General features: G+C 38.9%; 1 protein-coding gene across 1 annotated transcript; it reads right to left on the reverse strand.

Annotated features, from left to right (window-relative positions):
- Positions 1-3,814: 3,814 nt before the first annotated feature.
- Positions 3,815-4,657, reverse strand: LOC124545835. Its single transcript, XM_047124793.1, has one exon. It carries the CDS (start codon positions 4,655-4,657, stop codon positions 3,815-3,817), a length of 843 nt encoding a protein of 280 aa, XP_046980749.1.
- Positions 4,658-27,517: the final 22,860 nt, after the last annotated feature.

Here is a 27,517-nt window from a genome sequence, read left to right on the forward strand (position 1 = left end):
TAACTTGCCTTAGGAGACAGAATGAAGGAAAGTCAGTGTATGTCCTTTGTAGAGCCAGAGAAAGCTTTGGTAATATCGACTGGAACGCGGTCTTTGAGATTCTAGAAACAGCAGTGATAAAACATTGGGAGCGAAAAGTTATCTCATATACATACCAGGCTGCAGTTGTAAGAGCTGAAAGACATTTAAATGAAACAGTTGTGGACAAGGAAGTGAGATGCTATTCAGTTTATACATTGCGTAAGCATCAAAGGGAATTAAGCAGAAATCTGAAAGGGAACTGAAGTCCGGGATAGGAAATAAATACACCGAAGTTTGCTGATGATATTATAATTCTGTCAGAGACGGATAAGTACGTTCTAGGATGGAAAATGGCAGGTGTGATGTACATGCACAGACAAACAAGTTATTACAATTTCAGAAAAAGTGGATGGTTTATTGAAGAGAAAGAGCTTTACAAATCGAGCAAGTCAATAATGCATTACTTCACCTCTAGCTCTTACGCAAGCAGTTATAAGGCCTGGCGTTGACTGATAGAGTTGTTGGATGTCATCCTGAGGGATATCTTCCAAAATTCTGTCCAACCGCACGTTAGATCGTCAAAATGCTGGGATCGTTGGCGAGCCCTGCACATGACCCTCCAAACGACCTCAGCTGAGAAGAGATCCGGTTGTGACTTGCACGAAAACAAGCATAAAAACTCTCACCTTGTGCGGGTGGGCATTGTCTTGCTGAAATGTAAGCCTGGGAGGGTCTGCCATAAAGCACAACAAAACGGGATGTAGAATACCGCCAGAGTATCGCTGTGCTGCAAGGCTGCCGCGAATGACAACCAAAGGAGTCCTACTACGAAAAGAAATAGCACCCCAGACCTTCACTCCTGTTTGTCGAGCTGTACAGTGGTCTAGAGTAAAGTTGGTATCCCACCGCTGTTGGAGGCGTCTCCAGACACGTCTTTGGCCTATAGTCTCATTGAATGGACTAGAATTGTCTCCAGTGATAACGCTTCGAAATGAGCCCCGATGATCAGTGAAGACATAACTCAATACTCCAAGATAGTGATTGGATATCAACCCGACACTCTCCAACCATACGATCCAACAGCCGGGAATAATGGTCTGAGGTGCCATTTCTTTTCATAGCAGGACCCCTTTGGTTAACATGCTCGGCATCCTCACAGCGCAGCGGTTCGTCGACGATAATCTACGCCCCATTTTGTTGTCCTTCTTGAAAAGCTATCCTGGGCATACATTTCAGTAAGATAATCCCCACCTGCACAGGGAGAGATATTCTACTGCTTGTCTTCCTACTTGTCAAAGTCTGCTTTGGCCAGTAAGGTCGCTGTATCTCTCCCCAGTTGAGAACTTTTGGGCAATTATGGGTATGCTCCTCCAACCACTTTAAACGAATTTGCATTTTCACGAGCTAAGGCAACAGTTCGTCAGAATTTGACAGGAGTAGGGTCTAACAACACTTGCCAAACCAAATAACTGCTTGCATATGAGCCAGAGGTGGACCAATGCGTTACCGACTTGCTCTATTTGTGAAGCTCTTTCTCTTGAATGAATTATCCAATTTTTCTGCAATTGTAAACATTCGTTTGCCTGTACATATACATCACATCTACCGTTTTCAGGCCCATGGGGATAATTTTTAGGTGGTTCGTTGGTGCTTTATTTTCTTAATGTGTGTGTGAGGGAAGATTAGGTGAATGGAACAGACAGTTATAAAATGAACATCATAAAAGTAAAACGTGGGTAAAGGATTGTAGTAGTATTTAATCAGATGATTAGGTAATTAGAGTAGGGAATGAGACTCTGAAAGTAGTAGAAGAATTTTGCTATTTGGGCAGCAAAATAACTGCTGGAGGCCAAAGAAGATACAAAATTTACAAAGGTTGTAACAAGAACAGTGTTCCCGAGAAAGATAAATTTGATAACATCAAATATAAATGTAAGTGTTTGAAGATTTTTTTAAGACGTCTGACTTAAGCCTTGCACGGAGATCAAAATTTGACGATTAACATTCCATGCCAGAAGAGAAAAAAATGGTTCAAATGGCTCTGAGTACTACGGGACTTAACTTCTGAGGTCATCAGTCCCCTAGAACTTAGATCTACTTAAATCTAACTAAACTAATGACAGCACACATATCCATGCCCGAGGCGGGATTCGAACCTTCGACCGTAGCGGTCGCTAGGTTCCAGACTGTAGCGCCCACAACCGCTCGGCCACTCCGGCCGGGGCCAGAAGAGAATAAAAGCTTTTGTACTACGGTACTACAGAGGAATGCTGAAGTTTAGATCGGATAACTAACTGGAATTATTGTATCGAACTGAGGGAGAACGAAATTTGTGACACAATTTGACTAAAAGAAGTGATCAGTTGATAGGACACGTTTTGGGGAATCAAGAATCCGTCACTTTGGTAACGGAAAAAAGACTGTATGTGGGGCAAGTGAGGACTAAAAACTGTAGAATGGGATTATGTCGTGACTTCAGTCAGCAAGTTCAGTTGGTCGTAGTTGGGAATAGCTATGCAGAGAAGAAGAGGTTTTGCACTGGTCAACATCAAAAGCCTAGCGTGTCCTACCACCAGCTTCACATACCACCTTCAACGATAGTCCTTCCCTCACTCCCCTCACTCCTCCCACGCCCTGTCCCCCAAAAACATGCGTAAAGGGCCGTATCATCCAATCCAAAAGGAGAAATTTTATCCATCGAACAACAGATGTGATTAAGCAGCTGATGTACATCCATGGCAAAGTACGCAGATGGTTTTCCATCAACACTTGTGTACGGTGTGTGTGCATCCAGATACCGAGACCAGGTTAGCATCGTTTTCTTCATGAAACTCTTGAGGGTAAATTTCCGTTTACCTACACTTACCACCTCCCTCCTCCCCATCATATGAAGAATGATTCCCGAGGTACCTTAATGTTATCTCTACCGCACATTTCTTATGTGTTTAAGCGTTCATTAGTACCACACAAGTTACTTTGTAGTACACCATTCATTTAAGGCAACAATGTTGTTTGAGCTGCACAGAAGCTTCGCCGTAACCATGATGGTCTGTCATATCATAGTGAATCCCACAATATTTGTAGTCCAACAAATCAGATGGCGACCCCAATGTACAAACCAACATCTTACCAAACACCAAACAAACTGATGAAAAGGAGGAAGGCACTGAAGCCACTTTCGATAGGAAAGAAGATGGCACAGGGACGCCTGGCTATACTGATTTAAGGCTGGTATCACGATGATTTCTTTGAAAATACTGCAGTCAGTTTTCTGCACCATAGATCAGTAGTCCACACTTTTTCCCCATCTCTGATGACACTGTGCTGCTTTCCTTTCGTAACAGATATCATAGAATTAAGATTTGTCGTATTAGATATGTATCTTGCAAGTACTTTTGCAAGGACGTCTTTCTCAGAGTTGCCAAGCATCTTGCAGTTTGCTTCACTTAACTCTGAGCCTACATAATAGTTTAACTTTGTACGGCCTTGCACTGTTCTCCTCATGTATTTGAGTCAAACGCCTAACACCGTCTGTTACTTACTAATCGCATGATCAAGTGCATTTTTACCAAGGGTGAAGTGCGACTCTACAGTCATCGTCATTAGGTGCAAGTTACCGGTTGTGATAAGATCACGCTTGATTTTACGACAACATTTTTCGGATAGCAGTTTCTCAGTTCTGATTGTTCATCACATTAGAAACTAGCAGATGCTAAATGTTAATGTAATGTACAGTACAGCAGAGCAGCAAGCATTTTATTGTGTGGCGCATCCAGCTTTGTGATAAAAGAAATCATTCAATTTGTCCAACATACCTGATGACTTTCTGGTGACTTTCAATGCACTGGCATAATTTTTCATACATTTCGTCACCGCAAGTATTCTCCGTCTGGCCTATCACGACGTTGGCCCTTTTTACTATCCTTACTTCATTGTTCTCGGTTTTCAGATTGACAATGCGCAGTGTAAGAATTCGCATCTCCGCAGCCGTGAGGATCATGACAGTAACGAAGAGTAAGTCCACACCGTTGCTGAGCTGTGTTGCCCACGTCGCCAACATGCACTGCAAGGCGTACGACAGCTCGTAGTAGTTGGTGTTGTTGTCCCAGCCGTGCTGAACTAGCGGCAGGCGCCGTTGTTCTGGCTGCGTAATGATCGGCATGGGGAACCACACAGGGTACTGCGAGAACATTAGGAAGAGCAGTCCTATGGTCAGGCGGGAGGCACGCCTCTGGGAGCCTCGCCGAATATCAGCCAAGGCAGGGTCTGCCGAACAGAATTCACTTTGCACAGACATCAGGGTCTCCACGCGTCGAGCCAGTGCGTTGTACTGTCGCCGATTGCGCATGAACAAGGCCATCTTGGCGGTGCCGCAGGCATTGGTGAAGGCGCTGATGAATACAAGCGTCGTCTCATCCATGTCTCCCCAGCTGAAGTAAAGGGACAGTGAACTCTCTATCGCGTTCCACACGCCCATTGTGAGGCAGAAAGCGTTGTACACGTCATAAATCCAGGAACCAGACAGAGGCCACGCACCAAAGAGCCACAGATGGCGGATGTTCAGTTTGAGGATCGACTGCCCACTGTCAGCCCAGGACAGTCGCATTTCAGTTTCCTCTGGTACTTCTCGCGCCATCTAGTTAGTCTAGAAGTGCCGCTGACTGGCGATTCATTCGTAAGATAATTAAATTAGATGACAAACGACAGTTAGTCTGGGTCGTTCAGCCTTTTTTTTACATCCACTGAGATTCCAGCGACCATCTACATATAAATGAACGTAACTGCAGCAAATAACCGGCTTGATAATGAGTTAATAGAGTGATGTTGAGCATGGTAACTCATTATTTAGGGTCTTATACAGTTAACGAAGTCTGAGTTACGTAATGCAGGCAAAGTAACACGACACGGTAAATGAAAGATGCAAGTGGTTTGGTCGTCTTGCTCAGCATGATAGAAATTGATGGATCAGCCTAATTAAGTAGAAGGAAGATTATGGTTTAACGTCCCGTTAACATTGAGGTCATTAGAAACGGCGCAATTAAAAGTAACGACTCCCTCTCCACCTCTTTTCATCGACGCCGAGCATATTGTCCTTGTATGAAAGGAAATACAATGAACATTTACTTGAAACACGTGCTGAAAACAGAGCCTACTTTCATCAATATGCGTCTTTGAAAAATTAGTGGACCCACATAGAAAGTGCTGAGTATTGGTAACACATTATAGCTCGCTTAACTATCTAGAATTGAATACACAGTACTCAACGTAAATCTGAATCTGACTTAGATGCTGGTGCATTTTTTATTCGCACAGTGTCAACGCCTTGATGGGACACATTTGGTCCACATCAGTCTATAAGAATGGGCAGTTCTAGATGAGGCAAATGGTCGTCTTCGATTCTTTGGTGTGCGCTAGGGAAGTGCTGTATGTCAGGACAACATTTTGCTTACAGAGTACTTGTATGGCTGGTCCCGGTGTACAGCTGTGGTATAGTAGGCTTGACAATTGGTACTAATAATAAATCTGTGAAATCGTTGTGTCTGTTTGTCTGTCTTTGTACACGCCAATCTCGAAAGCTATTTGACATCGTGATTTAAAATTTTACGACTTCTAAAACTTTCTTGTCTGTCTGTTACAATGTCTCAACAAGCTAATCTGCGAAACCACTAACGAATCTTTTGGGGTAACTTCAGAGTGGCTATGGGCATCGCATAGGACATATTTCATCACAGTCGCAGTGCATGCGCGTCGTTCAAAGTCCGCCAGGATGAATTTTCCGTACTCCCCTGGCCACAGAGCCCCTGATTTAAATCCGATTGAGAATCTATGACAACACCTCGATCAGGCTATTCGCACCATTGTAAGCTCCCACTTACATCTGTTTTCGTCTGAAATTTAGCCCAACCTTACCTCCCACTCTATGAAAGTCCATGAACTACCAAATTTATGTCCCCAGCAACTCTTAGACAACATAAACTCGTACGCTAACTTTTGAGTAAACAGAACGTAATTGGAACTGAACTGTAACTGATTTGAATTTCTGTTTCTAAACAGATATTCAAACTGTTGCATGCTGAAATGCGTAATGATAAACAGAGGGGTGGGGAATGTAACTATACCTATCAAATAGTATTCCAAGACAAATTAGAATGAGATATGTATCCAAAAACACAAAGGAAAACTTCGCATGATCTTGACACATATCATATGTCTGAAAAATACTGTGCTTAACAAAAGAACAAGACTTTAAAAAGGTACAGTATTAACAGAGAATTTCTATAGAAACCAAACGGCTTAATCAGTTAATATGTTAAGGGAAGTGGGATGGTCTCTCCCTCAGCTCTGAGAAAATTAACTAACTGGCACTAATCATTCCCAACTGCAATGTGCTGCAGTCTTACCTCTAACTTCTTCTTTTCAAAAAGAATAACAGTATTCATAATTTATATCCTTTTCCCCTACATCATTTTCATCCTTGCTGTTCTTTACACTAAATCTTTATTCATTAGACAAATACCGTCACACGTCAGCATAACACTACTGAATATGTCCATCAGCTACCACAGTTCAACTAAGAATGCATCAGAGTGCGCAGACGCAAAGACTGTGCCACGACAAGACCTAAGATTGTTTAACACTAACGTAACTTGCTCTCTCTCTCTCTCTCTGACGTGCACGTCAACAACATACAAAAATCAAAGTATCATAACCACCTTACATACCCTCCACCTTCCCCCAGTTAATTTTTGTACGAGGGTCATTTCAGATAGGAAGGGGCGAGGACAAAATTCTAAACTTTATGGATAGGAACATACTAAACATGTTACGAACACAAAGAGCAAAATAGCTTTAGAAGAATATGAGTTACAGAACTGTAAGTAAAAAATATTTACTAAATTCTAGAACATGTGAATAATAGTTAAGAATTAATCAATAGAATTCGCCACTGGTAGGTTGTCAGTTTTTTATAATGTCTATGAGAACGTTCTGCAAAGGGTTTTCTTTAACTTTTGTATGTCCTATTTTGTACTGAAGTAGCATTGGCACTGTACACTGTTTTTTAAGTACACAGCACCTAGGTTAGAGTGTCTATACCACGTGAGGCCAACATTGCTGATGTACATTCACATATGACAGTAGTAATCTGCACCATGACAACAGGTAGAAGAGTGTCCTTGTCACAAACGATCAAACTATCTTTAGCTCCTTGCAATAATGTCACTGTTGTGGGAAGTTACGTGGAAGCAGATTCAGTGACACTAAGCACAGTTCTCAGCTGACAGCCTCACACACGCACAAACAGTAAAATGTAGTAGTATCTGCTTGAAGCAGACTGTAGATCCATTGATAATTCCAAAGCCATCTTGCAGTATCGAAGAGTTTCTTATGAAAGTCATTTGCTGCTTGTATCGATGTATTTGGTAGAGAATGTTTCACTATATAATCAGCAGTTTTATTTCTTCTGCACTGGCAAGTCCCAGTTATTTGTGGTGAAGGGTCAATCAGTTATAATTTGTTACATTTACAATATACAATTACTTATAATAAGAGAGGGGTAACAAGATCATATTTCTAGATGTATGAAAAAGTAAGAAAAAAGTTGCATCATGGTTTTACAATAATGAATTACAGAAACATCAGAGAATTAAATCATTTGAAACAGTGTAAGGTAACAGTCATGATAATAAACAATTATATAATACCTGCGTAGAATGACCCTACAGAAGATTCTAAATCTATAGGAATAAATATGTATTAATAATATCTGTAAAAATACACAAAAGTATAGGGAGTATGGCAGAAAGAGACACATAAGGGTAGTGGTCACACACAAGAAATAAACATATTACAGTGGTCACACACACATAGATAAGGTGAACACAAATATATAATTAGGAGAAACATGGAGTATGAAGTAATAAAATTTCACATCAAAGTATACTTTATGCAGTAAGTCAAGTGTCAGTCTATGATTACACCTAATATGGTCAGTAGTGCATGCTATCTAGTTACATTTTATCCTTTAGTTTGTGCACCTTTTAAACCTTTCGCCTATAATTTCATCAAACTTTCCACAAATACCACTGTTTACTGTACTCTTCGCTTCTTTCTATGTTTCATACATTCTCATAAGTTCATATTATTTAGCACCACTTGTCATCTTTGCCGTACAAGCCATTTCTCATCTTTGCCCAGCCTAATGATTTCTCATATTTGCCTTACCTAACCATTTCTGATATTTGCCCTACCTAATCATTTCACCTCACATCATCTTTGCAAACATTTCTTCGCACTTTGACATTCATTTATTTGCTCTTTCATACGTTTCCTCTTTGTTTCCTCCTTATATATCTTTCATGATTTCTTACACATCATAAATGACTTAAGGGAGCTTCCTACAATATGTACATAACATAATTATTAAACTAATGGTTCTGCATCATATTGTTACAATTTATACAGAGAATATGCATTATAAAGAAAATCAATGAAAGACCTAAATGTAAGAGCAAATACGACCTGAAATATTCTTAAGCTAAAGCAATGCATGATATTACGTTACATCACAAGTAGATACAAGAAGACAGTTAGTCTGCGATGTCACACTTGATTGTAGAAAAATAGAGGTGGAAGAATCACATTCCATGCCATGGCAAAAGAGAGTAAAGCTGAATAGTAAAAAAGACATCATCATTAATATTCCTTATACTTCCTACGTATTGTCGGTCCATGTTGCACCTTGTGAGTGATGAATTTCATCATCACTTTCCAAGAATTTAAAATTTCCAAAACACAGACTGTTATGACATCGTTTCATACATATGTCAAGTTTATCTGTTAGACAAAGAAAAGGCAGATTCTTCTGGTAAACCTTCCGGGATGTAAGGTCGTGGTCCATGTTCAGTGAGGCACCATGTACTAAAAGAGTGTGCCACACTACAGAGTAATGGGCAGTGCTGAGCCACATCTTTGCAAAACACTTTCATGCACAAATGGAGACAAAAATATACACTTCTCGAATTATTGTAAAGTACAACTATTACATATTGTGTTGTTCTGATGAAAAAATGACATACATGTTTAATGAAAAGGCTGAATAATTTACATCAGATAATTATGAACTACACAACAAGGGAATAAATGTGTTGCCTTAACTCATGTTAGCTTCATTCACTATTGTCGTAGAACCATATCCTTTGAAAAACTTACCTTTTGTGCTTATAAACACGAAATGCATCCCCATGGCACAAAAATTGAGTATAACAAGAAACAGGGTCCCTATGCTCTAACCATTACTCACTCATTTGTTTCTACATTAATCATCATAATAATTTCCTCACCCTATTACAGCATGCACGATACATCTCGTAACTGTCATCTAATGTACCTCACCAACATAAATCTCATTGTTCTATCACAATATTAATCATATTTGCTGTCTTTGCCTCAGTATACACTTCAAATAACAATTACCTCTCCAGCTTTAGTCCACTTGCCTCCACATAGTCAACACCTCATAGCTATAAATGTACATATCACAGTTCAGGAAACACGGCATCACTACCTCACTATAAATTCTGAAAAACTTCTTGCATCAAAATACCTATCACTCTTCTGTCCAGGTGACACAGTTACCATCCTAACAGTCTGTATATCTCACCAAAAGTGGTAGAAAATGTTATATGTCTCTGTATTATCATCACTGTGTGTAACCTAAAATATTGCTCAAGTAAACATTACTGATAACCTGTATATCCTCTCAGAAATTGTTTAAAAATACTGTGACTGCTCATTTTCTTAGAAATTATTTGTTCTTATTTGGATTCTAGATTAAATTCAAAGTTTGTAGCAATTTGTTTAGCGTACACGTCGTGGCAGCAAATCGCTCGAGTTGTTGCACTATAAATGAAGTTCGTTGCGCGACAATAGTCGCCCGATTCTTGTCAAAAGTTGCCAGCTCAATGATGAGACACTCTTTGGCATGCATTGCAGTAGCACTGTTTATCCCTAAGTGTTGCTGTGAGCTGTAACCAAGGAATATTTTCGAGCAGATGACATGTAATTCTGTCATCTGGGTGCAACAACTTAAGTAAATAGAATTATTCTATACATAGTTTGATATGTTAAACATGATGAAGTTTCTTGCTCGTGTGTGTCCCAATGGCTTCAGTTTCCACAACATTGTTCTGTAAAGTTCTATGAATGCCGTAAGGTCCATTATATACAAGAAAGATGGCTAAGATGTTTACTTTTACAAGATAAAGGGTGAGATTTAACCAGAGTTTTCTGTCCAAATTGTATCTTTCTGATGTCAACCTGTCCCTGCTGATTTTCTTTCTTCTTTCGGCAGCCTTTTTGATGTTGTTTACTTCCTTATGAAGTAATTTTTTTGAAACTCGAACTGATATTAGCTCCCTGATATATGTGGTGGTTGCTATTTTTTGAGTACAAGTAACGAAGATAACGATGTAAAATCGTGTGGTAACTTATTGAGTAGCTCTTGGAATGTGTGATTGCATTTGTTCTAAATCTGGTGTTGACGATGACAATATATTCTGCACAGATCATTTCTCACATAATACGTTCTGGAGGATTATAATGAGGCCAGCTGACTGCAATAGAAACAGGTCTCATTTTGTGAGGTCGTAAAGTGTGTAAAGAAGTATTTGTGAGAAATTGTGGACTGTTGTCGGAAATTACTTTATCAGTGTGACCAACTTCTCGTAGAAAGTTATTTAGAAAGGTTTTGGATACTGCTTTGGCAGTAGCTTTTCGTAAAGGAGTGAATGAAACGAATTTTGAAGTCAATTCAACGACAACAAAATGTATGCGAATCCACTGAGTGATCTGAGAAGAGGTCCTAACAGGTCTGCTGCAGCCAACTCCTTTTGTTTAGAAGGAATTATAGGAAATAATGGTGCTCGATGTGTAATGATTGATGGTTTGGCTTTCTGACACAATTTGCATTTTGCTAACCGTTTCCGTATTCCTTTCAGCATGTTATTAAAGAAACAAGTGGTGCAAAGTTTGTGAAAACATTTTCTCGGACAATTGTGAGAATAAGCTTATTTAGAATATCATCGGGTATGCACGCAACACGAAGAGAGTCACTGACTGTACATCTTTGGGAAAAAACGTTCCTATGTACTAAATAAAATTGTGTTATACTAGTGTTTGTTTTGTCATACACTTTACGCTTTACATCTTTTCAGATAGATTCCTTATTCTGTTCATGCTCTGTGTCTGGTAAAGAAGAGGAGACAAAGTTATCAAAGTCGACCTTTCGTATATACAAGAAACTGAAGTTTTTCTCCAAATCGTTTTCAGAAGTGTTGTTAGCAAAACTAATAGGAACAGGTGATATAGTATCCGCTATAACATTTTGAGTACTGGAAATTTGAGCAGCAGTGAAGCTAAACTCTTGTAAATACGAAGCCCATCGTTTCTAATGGTCGTGGTTTGGTTAAGATAACATTAAAAATTGGACTGCTCGATGAGCAGTGTACACTTTAGTATGTTTCCCAAATAAGAACCGAAATTTAGAAAGTGCCCAAATAATGCGCCAATGCTTCCAGCTCTGTCACAGAATAATTTCATTTAGATTTAGACAAGACACGACTGGCAAAGACTATACTTCTCTGTACAGTTATACTATTGTCTTCAAGTTCTTGGAATTGATGAGCGCCAAGCCCGATTTTTAACGTGTCCGTTAATAAACAAAAGTCTCGTGATGAATCAGAATGAGCAAGTACTGGACATTAAGAAGTGCATCTTTCAAACTCTAACTGTGCTTGTTCATCCCAGTGTCATATGTGTTTTTTTCCAGTAAGTGAACATAATTTAGGAGTGACAAGAGTTTTCGTATTTAAGAACAGGTGATAAAAATTTGCTAAACCAAGCACACTTCGAATTTGGTTTGTGAAAGGAGGGGGATTGTCCTAATTGCTTCGAGTATCTGTGGGTCTGTTTCAATAGCACCTGACGAAGTTATATGGCCAAGAAATTTTACTCTTGTTTTTCCAAAATGTAACTGACAGTGATTCTCGAATCCTTAAAAAAGTGTATAAGCTTCTCAAAATACGGTTATGGTTCAAAATGGTTCAAACGGCTCTAAGCACTATGGGACTTAACATATGAGGTCATCAGTCCACTAGACTTAGAACTACTTAAACCTAACTAACCTAAGGACATCACACACATCCATAACCGAGGCAGGATTCGAACCTGCGACCGTAGCAGCAGCGCGGTTCCGGACTGAAGCGCCTAGAACCACTCGGCCACAGCGGCCAGCGGTTATTCTGTGACCAGGATTCTTCTACTGCAAGGTGTTATGTGTCTTTTCAAGTAGTCAGGTAAAATAGTGTTCAAACCTGGACTAGAAGCAGCCGACGAGATGTGTCTGTTATCAGCTGTAAAATTCGAACGACTCTGGTGACTTTTGTAAGCTTTCGCTAGACTGTAGCGACTTATCGCCGACCGATTCAAATTCAGAATTCGCAATTTCATTACCTATCGTTTGTTCTGTTTCTTTTTTTTTTTCGCTAATTTGATGAACAGTTATCGATCCACGCAATTTCCTGCAGTCTCATGTGAACTATTGGTATTTGTTAATTGGCTTTTTCTCAAACTGTGCCGAATCTTTAATTTGCAACACCCTCTGTTGTCTCGCGCTATGACGGATTTTCATATTGTTTTCTGTTGTACCAAACTTGATGAACACTACTTGATGAATACTATTTCTTGGAAAAACAGAACTGCTTCAATGACCAAACAAACGATACTGTAGTATCTAAAACGCAAATACTCAACGGTGAAATAAATCCACACAGAAACTGTACTGTTATGCCAACTGCTTACGCAAAAAAGTAATCGATACTCGTGACACGTCACAAAATTTCACAAATTGAACACAGAATACAGAATATTAAATGAATTGCCTGAAAAAGAAGTACAACTTTTGCTTTCGACAAATCGAACACTCTTTTACTACATATTACCAAATGAACCTAGGAACTATCCCGCCAGAGGGATCGACATTTATCTTTACTTCTGTCTGAAATCTAGCACAACTTACCTCCCACTCCATAAAAGTCTAACTGATCTGAACGCAGCTTGTCTTTACATTAAATGCGTAACTGGAGTAAAACAATTATCTGGCCCCAATCGAAATTTCCACTTACCTCGCATCATATGTTGCAGATATCTCGAAAGCACAACAGCAAACAGCAAGAAGGCTAAGCTTGATTTCTGTTTTTAAACTCATATTCAGTGTGTTGCATGTGGTAATGTATCGTGATAAAAAGAGGGGTGGGGAGAGTATCTATTCCTGTCAAACGGCATTCCAAGACAACGATTTTAGAATGAGATATGTTTTCAAAAAGACACAGCAATACTTCGCATGATCTTCACATGTAACATAGGTCTGAACAATACTTCGCTTAACAAAGTGAACAATGATTTTAAAAGGGTGCAGTATCAACAGAGAATTTCTATAGAAACCAAACGGGTTAATCAGTTAATACCTTAATACATGACTCAGGGAAGTGGGGTGGTCTTTCCCTCAGCTTTGAGCAAATTAACTAGCTGACTAATCATTCCAAACTGCACTATGCTGCATCTTACCCCAAAAACCTCTTCTCTTCGAGAATAATGACATTATTTAAAATTTATATCCTTTTCGCCTTCCAGTATATACTTGACACCTATCCATGCTGTCCTTTACAATAAATCTTTCTTCATCTAACAGATACCATCACAATTCAACACAGCACTAATGAATACGTCCATCGCCTATCACTCTTCAACTAAGAATGTATCAGACAGCGCAAAGGCAAAGACTGTGCCACGACAGGATCAAGATTATTTAATACAAACTTAACTTGCTCTCTCTCTGACGTGTACATTGATAACACATAAAAACCAAAATGGTATGACCACCTTACACAATGTATCATCAGGCAAAAATCAAGCCACAGCTGACCACTTCACTGACATCAGTACGGCTGGAAATTCCGTCGTTACCTTCCAGAACCCCACACCGTCTCTCCCTACACGTCCACGCTACAAAATTTCGATATTCATGGTTTTGAGAGGTGGTCACATTAATGTGAGTAGACCGTGTACTACATAGGTATTATTACAGTAAACCTGATGTCTCCAAAATTTCCATTATTAATGCAAAATAATCGTTTTTACAACTAATCGGATCGGTGGGTAACAGAAACGTTGTAATTATTTCTTTTTGCTTACGACAGAAATACAGTTCTACAATGAATTACCATTTTTATTGCAATGTGAGTCTTTCCCTTTACCGACTCCACAGGTCTACGTCAGTTTGTCAGGAAGCCATTACATTTCTCACGATTCCTCAACAATATGTGTGAAAAACTTATTTATGCTTTTATAAGGAATTAAATCCATTTCTGCTCATAATATCCAACTTTTACACAAAATAGACTTTTATGTATGCTGTACAAGATGAACTAAACTGTCATGCGTGAGTATGTATGAGTTAAATAACTATATTCCAGATACAGAGGTAAAACTTGTTTCAGAGTCTCTCGACAAAGGTCTATGAGTGACAGATCACATCGTGGGGACAGCTTTCTTTAGAGACAAAATGATAGCTTATGCTTGCAGTGACAGTAGGAGTCTTTTAGGGTTCGCCAGCTCTGGAAGAAGAGATGTCAGCGAACTAGTATTCTTCTTCTTTCTTTTAGATTAAATTAGATTCTGTTTTCATTCCATAAACCCAAAAATGAGATGATCGTCGTGTGTGTGGAACAAGTTAGAAAGTATAACATAAAGAAACATAAAGCATTTGAATATAATACTCGCTACCCTGATCTTTGTCAAAATAGTTCATTACTTTAAAGTAAACTGGGACTGCTAATATTTACACAATTAATACACTGTCAGAATGAAAGATAGTTATGCACTTTTAATGAATTTATCACACACAAAATACCTAATCTTGACTGTTGTGGCCAAGCGCTGTCAAAACTGAAATCTAACTGATATTTTTACTTAATCTGGTCTAACAGTCATTGTTAAGATATTCATCTATAGAGCAGGAGGAGCTATCAAAATGTCTTTCAAACTCTGTTTAAACTGTGTTTTGTCTGAAAGCAAATTTTTAATGGGTGATGGTAATTTATTGAAAACGTGTGTCCCTGAATATTGGACCCCTTTTTGGACCATGGTAAATGATTTTAGGTCTTACTGTACATTGTTCTTAATCCTTGTATTGGTACTATGTATTGAGATGCATGCTACCTACACCAGCTGATAGAGTGCTTTCAACAACCAAACATAAGAATGTCTCTAAGTGTATAAACATGTTTTAGAAGTGAATGAGGATGTTTAATTTTCCTTGACCTACTGCCTTTACACTGAGCAGATGGCAGGATTATAGGCTACACACACTGTAGGCGAACGCCGAAGAATGCCCACGCCCTGCCAATCTCACTGTCATAATTAGTCTTAAGTCACCACCGTCACCGGGAGGCATCAGAGGACATTTTGTCTCTAATATAAGTTGTTCTCTATGAAATGATCTATCACCTCTTCGCGTTTGTCGCAAAAGCTTTGAAACTACCCGTATATTTGTATTTTGAGTGTAGTTACTTATTTCACATATAATCTCGGAAGACTGTTAGGTATCTTGCTAGTCTACTTCATTCTTTCCTCTGTTGTTAGCACAGTGAAAATATTACATCCATTGTTCTAACGGAAATATTTTTAGTTTTAACAATGGGTGTAATATTTTCACTCTGCTATCTCCAGAAGAACGATGTGCACATAATGTCCTCCTACTTCCTCCTGTGGGGCAGCGGGAAAAATTATTCGTTTAATTAGTTTATGCAAATTGGCATGTCTGATAACCTTGAACGAGATTTCGATACCACAGCCTTTTAAACGCCTTGAAAATGATTTTTACGAAAGGCCAGGAGTTGATGGAGACTGTACTATTTACCGGTATAGTCTTCAGTGCATTACTCCACAATTCAGCTTAGCGGAAATGAAATGAAATGTTCTAACCCTCTATAAATAATGCAAAGGAGTCATTAATTATGGCCATAAAGTAAACAGTATATTATGATCAGGGTTTCCAGGCATAAGAATAATTACTTTTTGTAAATCACTAAAGCTTGTTCTATCAGCTCTCAACACAGTTCAGAGATGATTCCTACACCTTTTCTCCCAACTATGTTAGCTTAGTTGCTGGCCTTAAATGTGGGGTATAATTTAAGCCTCTTACCACATGGTTTGCTATAATACAGGAGGAGGTATATGAAACATAACATCGAAAACATAACATAGGCCTTTCAGTTAAATTACTAAAGCCATGAAAGTTCACTTTTACATATTTGCTGTAGATTAGCACGACGTCTCATTAGACCGAAAAACAGTCATGTCAGTCTTTATTAACGCCTTCTGAGGCTTAAGCGGGCACAGTCACAGAAACATTCACAGCACATTATGTAGCATGGCGAGACACAGGAGATACGACTCATGGAGGTAGAACTTCACATGTGCAAACACCTCGTTCTATGTATGCATACACCCTCCGTGCGGATGGCGAACGAAGCAGTCGCACCAAAATCGCTTCCAGCTTTGGCAGTAGTGTCCTGTCAGCACCGTTTATGACTACAACATTATTTACATCATAGTTAGTTGAAGACTAACAACGATTCCAATTTTTCTCTAAATGAATCTGTATTTTTTTCATGTTCTATAAATTCCTTAGCCCGATAACTGGAAAATTTTGACACCAAAATATTTCAAATGGAACCGGGAGTAGATGGTGGCCTCTGAACTGTCTCTGTTTTACTTTATGTATCTTTCTATGATCACAATAGTATCCCAAAAAATCGTACAGCTTGATAATTACAAATAGTAAATACAGTGCTGTCACCTTGGATTTCGTAGCTTAATAGCCAACGTTACTTGATCTTTATCACTTAACAAATTTTAGTTACAAAAATTGCTTTCTTCTTAAAAATTAAAACGTACACGATGCAGCATCGAGAAAAGCTCCACCTTATGCTTTTATGATAACGTGAAGCTAATTCCAGAAGTAGAACTTTCTAACTTTAATATTACTTGCTTGTTAAATTTTGGAAAAGTGTAATAATTCAAAAAGTAAAAGAGTTAATTTCCTGGAAACTCCTGCCAAGACTCACATATTAGGGAAGGTATAGCCACCATTGTTGTGCCCCTCTCATCTCTTTCTTTCTCCTCTCCATCATAGCTTCGAATTTTACCATTCTATTTCTGTTCCTCTAACCTATCTACCACTGCTATATCTCTTTCACCCCCATTCTATGGCCTTATGTCTCTGCTTGATGAGAATAACTCACAAGCTGCAAGAATATAACGAGAAAATTCCCAACTAGCAATGGGACTGATATTCATAAAAGAAAAATGTTTAGTTTCATATATATAGTGATTACTATTATTATTATTATTATTATTATTGATTGTTATAATTATTTTTTGATTGATATAATTATCATTGTACTACTTTTATAATCTCTATTTTTTTCTTTAACATCAATACTGTATAACATGTTACATGTCCTTAATGTTCTGTAGAAACTGAAATTTGTTGAATCAGAGTATGCCTGGTTAGGTGTAATAGAGGGCCTGAAGGCCCTAATCTTGTTAGGTAAAATAAATGCATAAATTAATAAATAAATAAATACCATCTGTCCTTACAATAAACTGCATCTAATTCCATAGTAGGACTTCCTAATTTCAATACTATGAGCCTCTTAAAATTCTACAAATGGCTGATTTTTGTAGTAAACAATTATCGAATCATGTTGGCATTCAGAACATTTAATCTTTTCACACTCTTGCACTATTTGTCCAGATTTCGAAACAATATGTAAACATGTATTTTGGCAAATCTCTTTGCTAGCGGCTCATGGCGTGCTTCACTCTGTTGGACCTTGGCTGAGACACTGGGAAAAATCAGTACTTTCCTCACCACGCTAGTGCCTGGTTGGTTTCCCATATTTTGTGAGAAGATTTTTTGGTACAACATCAACTATTTGGAAGCAAGAGCTTAGTCAAAATCTCATATCTATATTCAAATCTGTAACTAGCAATTTTCTTGCTTAATAATGGGCACATAAAAACGGTTATATATACTCTTCAAAACAGAAGTCAGTATATTATTACATACAAGGCATAAGCTGTGAGAAAGTTTTAGATATTCTTACAGTTTAGTAATTATTTACATTCAGAAGATATTGGTTGCGAAAAAGTTTTACTTTAATATTTATATGCTCGAAAGGGAAAACCAATAAACACTAAACAAGCAAAACTTCTGTATTCACTCATCACTTTACAGATTGTAGTCACTTTGGCCGGTGTACTACGGATCAGTCACTTACTAGTCACTGTGGGAAGAAGGGAAGCGGGTAGTCAGGGTGGTGAGTATTCTTCTCACCACACTATTTCACTTTGGTTGTTGTCCTTCTCGTCTCTCTATCCACGCAGCTCACATTCTGCAATTACACAATGTCTCCATGTCACTGAGAAAGAGACAACACAGCGTCAGCCTCTGTTTTTTTATTGTGTAAAGGGAGGACAAAATGTAATCTAAATCTACGTTCTTTTTCTTACTGTCTTAAATAACTGTAATACAAGTTAACAGAAAGAACTTTTCTGTATAAAGTAAATATTTCCGTCATCAAGATTACTAACTGAGAGTACTTCTCTCTCAAAATATGCAGAGCTATTAACGATATCTTAATTTTTTTTATTGCAGGGCCTGATTTACGAACTCTGCTCCTTACAAAAGTTTACTTTTATTGCAATATGTCCATATCGATATTTACTTTGTCATATTTTGGCTAGATGGCATTATCTTATTCTTATGTTAGTTGTACTGTTACTCTGTAAACTTGAGTAACCCCAGCGAGCTTGTATATATCCATGGCTCAATTTGCATATGGATTTGCTTACTACGAAAGTTATTTCTTTGTTGACAGAAACCTAATTTTTTCGTTTCCTTCATTAAAAGCTGAGTCTATTATATTTACGTTTCTCAGTATTCTGCATCCCCTAACCATTTTGTTTTTGTTGTTGCTGTTGCGGTCTTCAGTCCAAATATTGGTTTGATGCAGCTCTCCATGCTACTGTCTTGTGCGAGCCTCTTCATCCCTGCAACCTACATATTTCTAAATCTCCTTACTGTACTCATCTCGTGGTCTTCTTCTACGATTTTTACCACCCACACTTCACTACAATACTAAATTGGTGAACCCTTGATGTCTCAGAATGTGTCCTATCAACCGATACCTCTTTTTCTTTTTGTCAAGTTATGCCACAAATTCTTTATCTCCCCAATTCTATAGAGTAACTCGTCATTAGTTACTCGATCGACCCATCTAATCTTCAGCACTCTTCTGTAGAACCACATTTCTAAAGCTTCTATTCTCTCTTTATCGAAACTGTTTATCGTCCATGTTTCACTTCCATACATGGCTACACTCCTGACAAATATCTTCAGAAAATATTCCCTAACACTTAAACCTATATTCGATGTTAACAAACTTCTCTTCTTCAGAAATGCTTTTCTTGCTATTGCCAGTCCACATTTTGTATCATCTCTACTTCGGCCATCATCAGTTATTTTGCTGCACAAATAGAGAAACTCATCTGCCACTTCAAGTGTCTCGTTTCCTAATCTGACTTCCTTAACATCACCTGATTTAATTCGACTACCTTCCATTACCCTTGTTTCGCTTTTATGTGCCCATGTTATTGTCCACGTAGCATATGCATTTTTAAAACACTTCTTAAGAAATGTAAATAAATAATAGTCGTCTCCATTTCAATTGCTCCACTAATTACGTCAGCCTACTGACCCCATTATACCTCATTTCTCTACTGAAAGGGTCATGATAATGACCATATTTCCATTTTCTTTACGTGTGCCGGCTCACCTTTTTATACAAATCTCTGGGAAGAACATCATTTGCTCACACCACCTTCAAATAAAAGCAAAACGCTATTACATTTCTTTACAAGGCTTATTAAGTTCCCTCACCTACTGACAATATATCAGTCAATTTAAATATAACTTAATGACGATCCCATTTCTTGAATTTTAGAAACTTCAGCTTTTTACTTCTGTTTCCATGTAAAATATTTGTATATACTACTGTGCTAATCGTTACTTTCATATATTACAGCCCATACAGACCCATACTACTGTCTTATCTGCTCTCATATGAAGTCACAGTATTTCAACGAAAATCTTAAATTCTTTAATGCAAAGTCTTCTCTCATGCCTGCTGTTTCACAGTTCTGGTACCGGTATGTCAAAATTGGTAATAATACTTAAACTAGGAGGATTCTTACTCATTAATGGATTATTTACAAATACAAACGCACGTAATTCTTACTGAATAGATCAGACAGAAGAAGGTGTAAAATCTGAATGGAAAAAAATTACGAATGAAATTTTCACTCTACAGTGGAGTATACGCTGTATGAGACTTGCTGGCAGATTAAAACTGTGTGTCGGACCGAGACTCGAAGTCGAGTCCTTCGCCTTTCGCGGATAAGTGCTCTACCAACTGAGGTACCCTAGCACGGTTCATGACACCTTCTCACAGCTTTAATTCCGTAGTACGTCGTCTTCTATCTTCCAGACTTCACAGATGCTCTCCTGAAGACATTGCAGAACTAGCACTCCTGGAAGACAGGATATTGCAAGGAAGTTTTATGTCCGCGCGCGCGGTGCGGACGGCTAAGGGAACGCCTGTTCAAATCGGCTGTCCCGACTAGCTGCTGGACTAGTAACGCACCACTTTAAGTTACCGAATAAATTATAGCTTCTTTTGCTGATGGCCGATGAAGCTCTCAATTTAAATGTGCATTCAGCACACAGGTAATTAATCATAATAAAAGTCTGACGTGGCTAAGTATAATATTTTGGGCGAGAGCATTAATTTAATTACATTATACGCAGTAGACGAGCTCTGATCATGCCCTTTGGAGATACGCTATCGCTATAGTTATATAGTTACTCAATTGAAACTTCTCACATCTTTATGATTATAGCGGATCTCCATTCTACTTAAATATAAACGTCCTAGCCTTATTTATTAGCCTACTTAATCTATCTTGCTTCCTTAAGTTTTAAGACCAAAACCAGAAAATCATGAATTTCCACTAAAATTTTAATTTGTGAAATCCAAAGTACTGTTTCTATTAAATCATTACGAAAAATGAATCTAAATATAAATTTTAAAGCCTCTAGCTCTTTTCTGTTGCGCCAATGATTTTTACAGAAAATCATCCAAATTTCGAAAATGGTTAAAGTTATCGAACTGATATTTAACATATATTGATTTAGTATTACTCCTGACATGCTAGAACGGTTTCAGGTTATTTAGTTGATTTTTAAAGTATTGCGCAACATTTATGACGTCAGAGCTAGTTGCAGCGGACTCGGCTGGCACACAATGGAAAGACTGATGTGAATTTATTACGGCGTGAGTAGGCTGCTTCCCTACAAGCAGCATAAAATGGTATAACAGGTATAGGATTCGTTATGAATAGGAAGGTAGGGCAGAGAGTGTGTTACTGTGAACAGTTCAGTGACCGGGTTGTTCTAATCAGAATCGACAGCAGACCAACGCCACCAACGATAGTTCAGGTATACATGCCGACGTCGCAAGCTGAAGATGAACAAATAGAGAAAGTGTATGAGGATATTGAAAGGGTAATGCAGTATGTAAAGGGGGACGAAAATCTAATAGTCATGGGCGACTGGAATGCAGTTGTAGGGGAAGGAGTAGAAGAAAAGGTTACTGGAGAATATGGGCTTGGGACAAGGAATGAAACAGGAGAAAGACTAATTGAGTTCTGTAACAAGTTTCAGCTAGTAATAGCGAATACCCTGTTCAAGAATCACAAGAGGAGGAGGTATACTTGGAAAAGGCCGGGAGATACGGGAAGATTTCAATTAGATTATATCATGGTCAGACAGAGATTCCGAAATCAGATACTGGATTGTAAGGCGTACCCAGGAGCAGATATAGACTCAGATCACAATACAGTTGTGATGAAGAGTAGGCTGAAGTTCAAGACATTAGTCAGGAAGAATCAATACGCAAAGAAGTGGGATACAGAAGCACTAAGGAATGACAAGATACGTTTGAAGTTCTCTAACGCTATAGATACAGCAATAAAGAATAGCGCAGTAGGCAGTACAGTTGAAGAGGAATGGACATCTCTGAAAAGGGCCATCACAGAAGTTGGGAAGGAAAACATAGGTACAAAGAAGGTAGCTGCGAAGAAACCATGGGTAACAGAAGAAATACATCAGTTGATTGATGAAAGGAGGAAGTACAAACATGTTCCGGGAAAATCAGGAATACAGAAATACAAGTCGCTGAGGAATGAAATAAATAGGAAGTGCAGGGAAGCTAAGACGAAATGGCTGCAGGAAAAATGTGAAGATATCGAAAAAGATATGATTGTCGGAAGGACAGACTCAGCATACAGGAAAGTCAAAACAACCTTTGGTGACATTAAAAGCAACGGTGGTAACATTAAGAGTGCAACGGGAATTCCACTGTTAAATGCAGAGGAAAGAGCAGATAGGTGAAAAGAATACGTTGAAAGCCTCTATGAGGGTGAAGATTTATCTGATGTGATAGAAGAAGAAACAGGAGTCGATTTAGAAGAGATAGGGGATCCAGTATTAGAATCGGAATTTAAAAGAGCTTTGGAGGACTTACGGTGAAATAAGGCAGAAGGGATAGATAACATTCCATCAGAATTTCTAAAATCATTGGGGGAAGTGGCAACAAAACGACTATTCACGTTGGTGTGTAGAACATTTGAGTCTGGCGACATACCATCTGACTTTCGGAAAAGCATCATCCACACAATCCCGAAGACGGCAAGAGCTGACAAGTGCGAGAATTATCGCACAATCAGCTTAACAGCTCATGCATCGAAGCTGCTTACAGGAATAATATACAGAAGAATGGAAAAGAAAATTGAGAATGCGCTAGGTGACGATCAGTTTGGCTTTAGGAAAAGTAAAGGGACGAGAGAGGCAATTCTGACGTTACGGCTAATAATGGAAGCAAGGCTAAAGAAAAATCAAGACACTTTCATAGGATTTGTCGACCTGGAAAAAGCGTTCGACAATATAAAATGGTGCAAGCTGTTCTAGATTCTGAAAAAAGTAGGGGTAAGCTATGGGGAGAGACGGGTCATATGCAATATGTACAACAACATAGAGGGAATAATAAGAGTGGACGATCAAGAACGAAGTGCTCGTATTAAGAAGGGTGTAAGACAAGGCTGTAGCCTTTCGCCCCTACTCTTCAATCTGTACATCGAGGAAGCAATGATGGAAATAGAAGAAAGGTTCAGGAGTGGAATTAAAATACAAGGTGAAAGGATATCAATTATACGATTCGCTGATGACATTGCTATCCTGAGTGAAAGTGAAGAAGAATTAAATGATCTGCTGAATGGAATGAACAGTCTAATGAGTACACAGTATGGTTTGAGAGTAAATCGGAGAAAGACGAAGGTAATGAGAAGTAGTAGAAATGAGAACAGCGAGAAACTTAACATCAGGATTGATGGTCACGAAGTCAATTTAGTTAAGGAATTCTGCTACCTCGGCAGTAAAATAACCAATGACGGACGGAGCAAGGAGGACATCAAAAGCAGACTCGCTATGGCAAAAATGCATTTCTGGCCAAGAGAAGTCTACTAATATCAAATACCGGCCTTAATTTGAGGAAGAAATTTCTGAGGATGTACGTCTGGAATACAGCATTGTATGGTATTGGAACATGGACTGTGGGAAAACCGGAACAGAAGAGAATCGAAGCATTTGAGATGTGGTGCTATAGACGAATGTTGAAAAGTAGGTGGACTGATAAGGTAAGGAATGAGGAGGTTCTACGCAGAATCGGAGAGGAAAGGAATATGTGCAAAACACTGATAAGGAGAAGGGACAGGGTGATAGGTCATCTGCTAAGACATGAGGGAATGACTTCCATGGTACTAGAGGGAGCTGTAGAGGGCAAAAACTGTAGAGGAAGGCAGAGATTGGAATACGTCAAGCAAATAATTGAGGACGTAAGTTGCAAGTGCTACTCTGAGATGAAGAGGTTAGCACAGGAAAGGAATTCGTGGCGGGCCGCATCAAACCAGTCAGTAGACTGATGACAAAAAAAAAAAAAAAAAAAAAAAAAAAAAAAAAAAAAAAAAAAAAAAAAAATGCAGATACGACGCAGGTATGGCCCTCTCAGATTACAGCTTTTAAACTTCCGAGTGCCCTGTTTGTCACGCGGCCCGTTTCACTATGGCTGCGTAATGCTCGAGCGCGAAGTACTGTGCAATGAAGTGACAGCAGCGAGTCCCCCAAAATATTAGATGTGAAGAGCTAGAGAAGTGGAGAAGGGAATAATAGTATGAAATGCAACCCAAACAGTGTAACTCTTGCAGTGTACTCCACTTTAACAGAGTCAGCTTTACATATCAAAGAAAATAAAGTGTAGTGATGATATTGAAAATAAAATTACGCTATATTACATGTTGAAAGAACGTCTCATTCGTTTCCATTGCAGTTATGAACCGCAATATAAAAATGTTCAAACCAAAGTGATCTTTGCCATACCTGAATTAGAAATCACGCACTTTGAGATAGTGAACGTAGCACTTCACCAGCGTCAAACCGATATTTCACTGGATTATCGCAATATTCTGGCGAGTCACTGATGTAGCCAATTCGATACCACGCGTATTGGAAGAATCACCTGGCACTGGTGCTCATAATTGCCAGTGAAGAAGCGACTGCATTTGCAGGTTGGTCTTCCACTGATAGACGTTTACATCGACACTCAGAAGTCGTATCGAGTTGGTAAATATCCGGGCAAACCCCTTGAAAACGTGGAGGCCAAATACGTCTAACTCTTCGCAGTATCTTGTGCCATGTGATGGTATTGTCAATACGGAACGGCGGTATCTTCTACTTCGTGTCCTTCACGCATTGACAAATGTTTTTGATCAGAAAACGAGTCCACTATTAAAACTGGTCTGTTATCATCTAGGGGTGATGCTATAAAACATCTATTCTCGCCACTTCTGTAAGTGTTCTTTGTTCACTTTCCCAGAAGATCAGGCGACAACTACAACATTGTCAGTGTGAAACAAATTTTGTTTGACACGCGGGCCAAAAGATCCGGTCGGATCTTTTGAAACAATAGACAGAGGTGACTGGAAATGTCATTGCAGATATCGTTGGCATATTTTGTAACTATGAGTTGAATTATTGATGGACTGCACGAGTGTCACTTTTCCCGCAAAGAGTTCGACCTGACTTCATTTCTAAATTGACCCCACTCTGATCCATACCGTAAACACTCGGTTTACCTACCGCATCCATAACGGCTCTGGTGTCGGTGATCAATTTTTCACAGGCAGTAATTACGGCTGTTACGTTCCACAGCATTTTTTTGGTTGCAATATAGCTTACCTTTCGTGACGCATTACCATACTTCTTCGTGAAGGGGTAAGGCCATCAGATGCCCAAAGATTATTTAGGCCAACCTCCACCGCGGCTTGAGCGTCCCACTGTTGTACGTTAACATCGCGGATCCTGATCTTATAGCTGTATGCATTGTTAAATTTATCTAAAGAGATTGTATTTACTTTTTCATGCTTTTGGCGTTGCATACCATGGTTTTCAACGCATTCATTCCGAACCAGAAAATCCCTTTTCTTTTTTTTGTGATTTAAAGCTCTTCTTTGCGGTCTCCAAAGATAGATTCCCCTTCTTTCCGCTTTTCCGAAAGGCAACGGTCCGTTGCAGACATTCCTCTGTTACGGACACGGGCAATGTGGTATTGGACGATTTTACATCGTCAAAGCAGCCTCCACCATCTCAGTGATGAAATGGCAGCTTCATTATCGTCGTCGTTATCATCTTCTACATAGCTGAACGTCAACCCACCATATTGTTCTACACCTAGCACGTCTTCACCCGTACAACAGTCTATGATATCTACAATGAAATTAAAAGGTATGAGGAAAAGCAAGCAGAAAGTATCATGTGTTTTCGTTTACCGTGTGTAGAAGTTCGTCCAGTAACCGCAAAAAATTATACTTACTGATCCGTCAAGACTACCAATAGTTATATTTCTTTGACTTTTAATCGTTGCAGCTTAGCCGTCATTCAGTACTGCTCCTGGAGGCGTCGCACGACAACTTGTGGGTTCACAGATATCACGAAGACAAACCTCTTACGAAACTCCACGCACAGTACTTCGCGTTCGGACATTGCACTGTGAAGCGGAGAGCGTTTTATTAAAAAAAAAAATAAAAAATAAAAAAAATAAAAAGAATCAGACCGCGCGAATATTTAAAGCTGTGGGTAGAGAGGGTCATCTCAGCGTAGTATTGCGCAATGGCCCGAATCTTCGCGTGAGATTGATTGCTGGGGTTGATATCTAACTCACGAGTTTTTTTATCAAGAAGATACGAGGCCGAATTGATGAAGTTCCCTTTTAAGTGTAAATGTAATTCCAACTGCAAGAGCTCGTTTTACCTGGCGGTAGACTGAATAATATTTGCTTGGAGAATTACATGAGACACCTATACAAAGTAGAATAAGCAACCCTGTTACAGAATTAAATATTTCAGGCATAACAGGGCAGTGTCTTTTGGACAGTGGCTGTGAAGCAAGTACGTTGGACGAAACTTTTTTTTATTCTATTCCTAACAACAATAACTTAACTGTAACGAGAGAATGTGGTTTATGGACAGTAGGTCGTGCTAGAAACATTGCTAGACTAGTAAACCAAGATGCATTGATACCCATAAGAGAAGTAACTGCAGATCATCTTCGTTAAATTGTAATTGATTTAAGAGTGGATATGTTAACTGGCACTGATTTCTTATCAAAGTACCCAGAAAAGATTGACTCCGTTCAGAGCCAAGTGGACTTAACTTTTCCAAACCCTGATGTAGTTACTGTGGCTAATTGGAAAAGACGTTATGAATGGCAATGAAAAAGGGAAGCTACTCATGACAGTTACTGAAAGTGGGAGGTGATTTGATGGAGAAAGTGAGAAGTTTATGTATGTGTACGAAAAACCAAATGGAGTAATAATTAAGACAAATGCAAGTTCTAAAAGTAAGAAAGTGACTGGTCTCAGAAACATTGTGTATCTGAAGAAATTTGCAGGTAGCGGTAATTAGTGTCTGTACGGAATCTGCGACTTCTTGATTTATGCACAGTCTGGAGAGCTGTGCAATGCAATCTGAATGAAACCTTATTTGAAACTTCCTTTCGGATCAGAACATTGTACCAGACCGAGTCCTGAACTGGGGATGTTTGCGTTTTGGGAACACGTGCTCTGCCATCTGAGCTACCGAAGTACGATTCTCGAACCGTCCTCACAGTTTCAATTCCGCGAGTACCTCGTTTCCTACCTTC

Source organism: Schistocerca americana, chromosome 8 (genome assembly GCF_021461395.2).
Source record: "Schistocerca americana isolate TAMUIC-IGC-003095 chromosome 8, iqSchAmer2.1, whole genome shotgun sequence".
NCBI lineage: Eukaryota > Metazoa > Arthropoda > Insecta > Orthoptera > Acrididae > Schistocerca > Schistocerca americana.

Bases quoted from the DNA above. Each gene is read 5' to 3' on its own strand.
- LOC124545835 (XM_047124793.1), bottom strand. From the start codon at position 4,657: ATGGCGCGAGAAGTACCAGAGGAAACTGAAATGCGACTGTCCTGGGCT.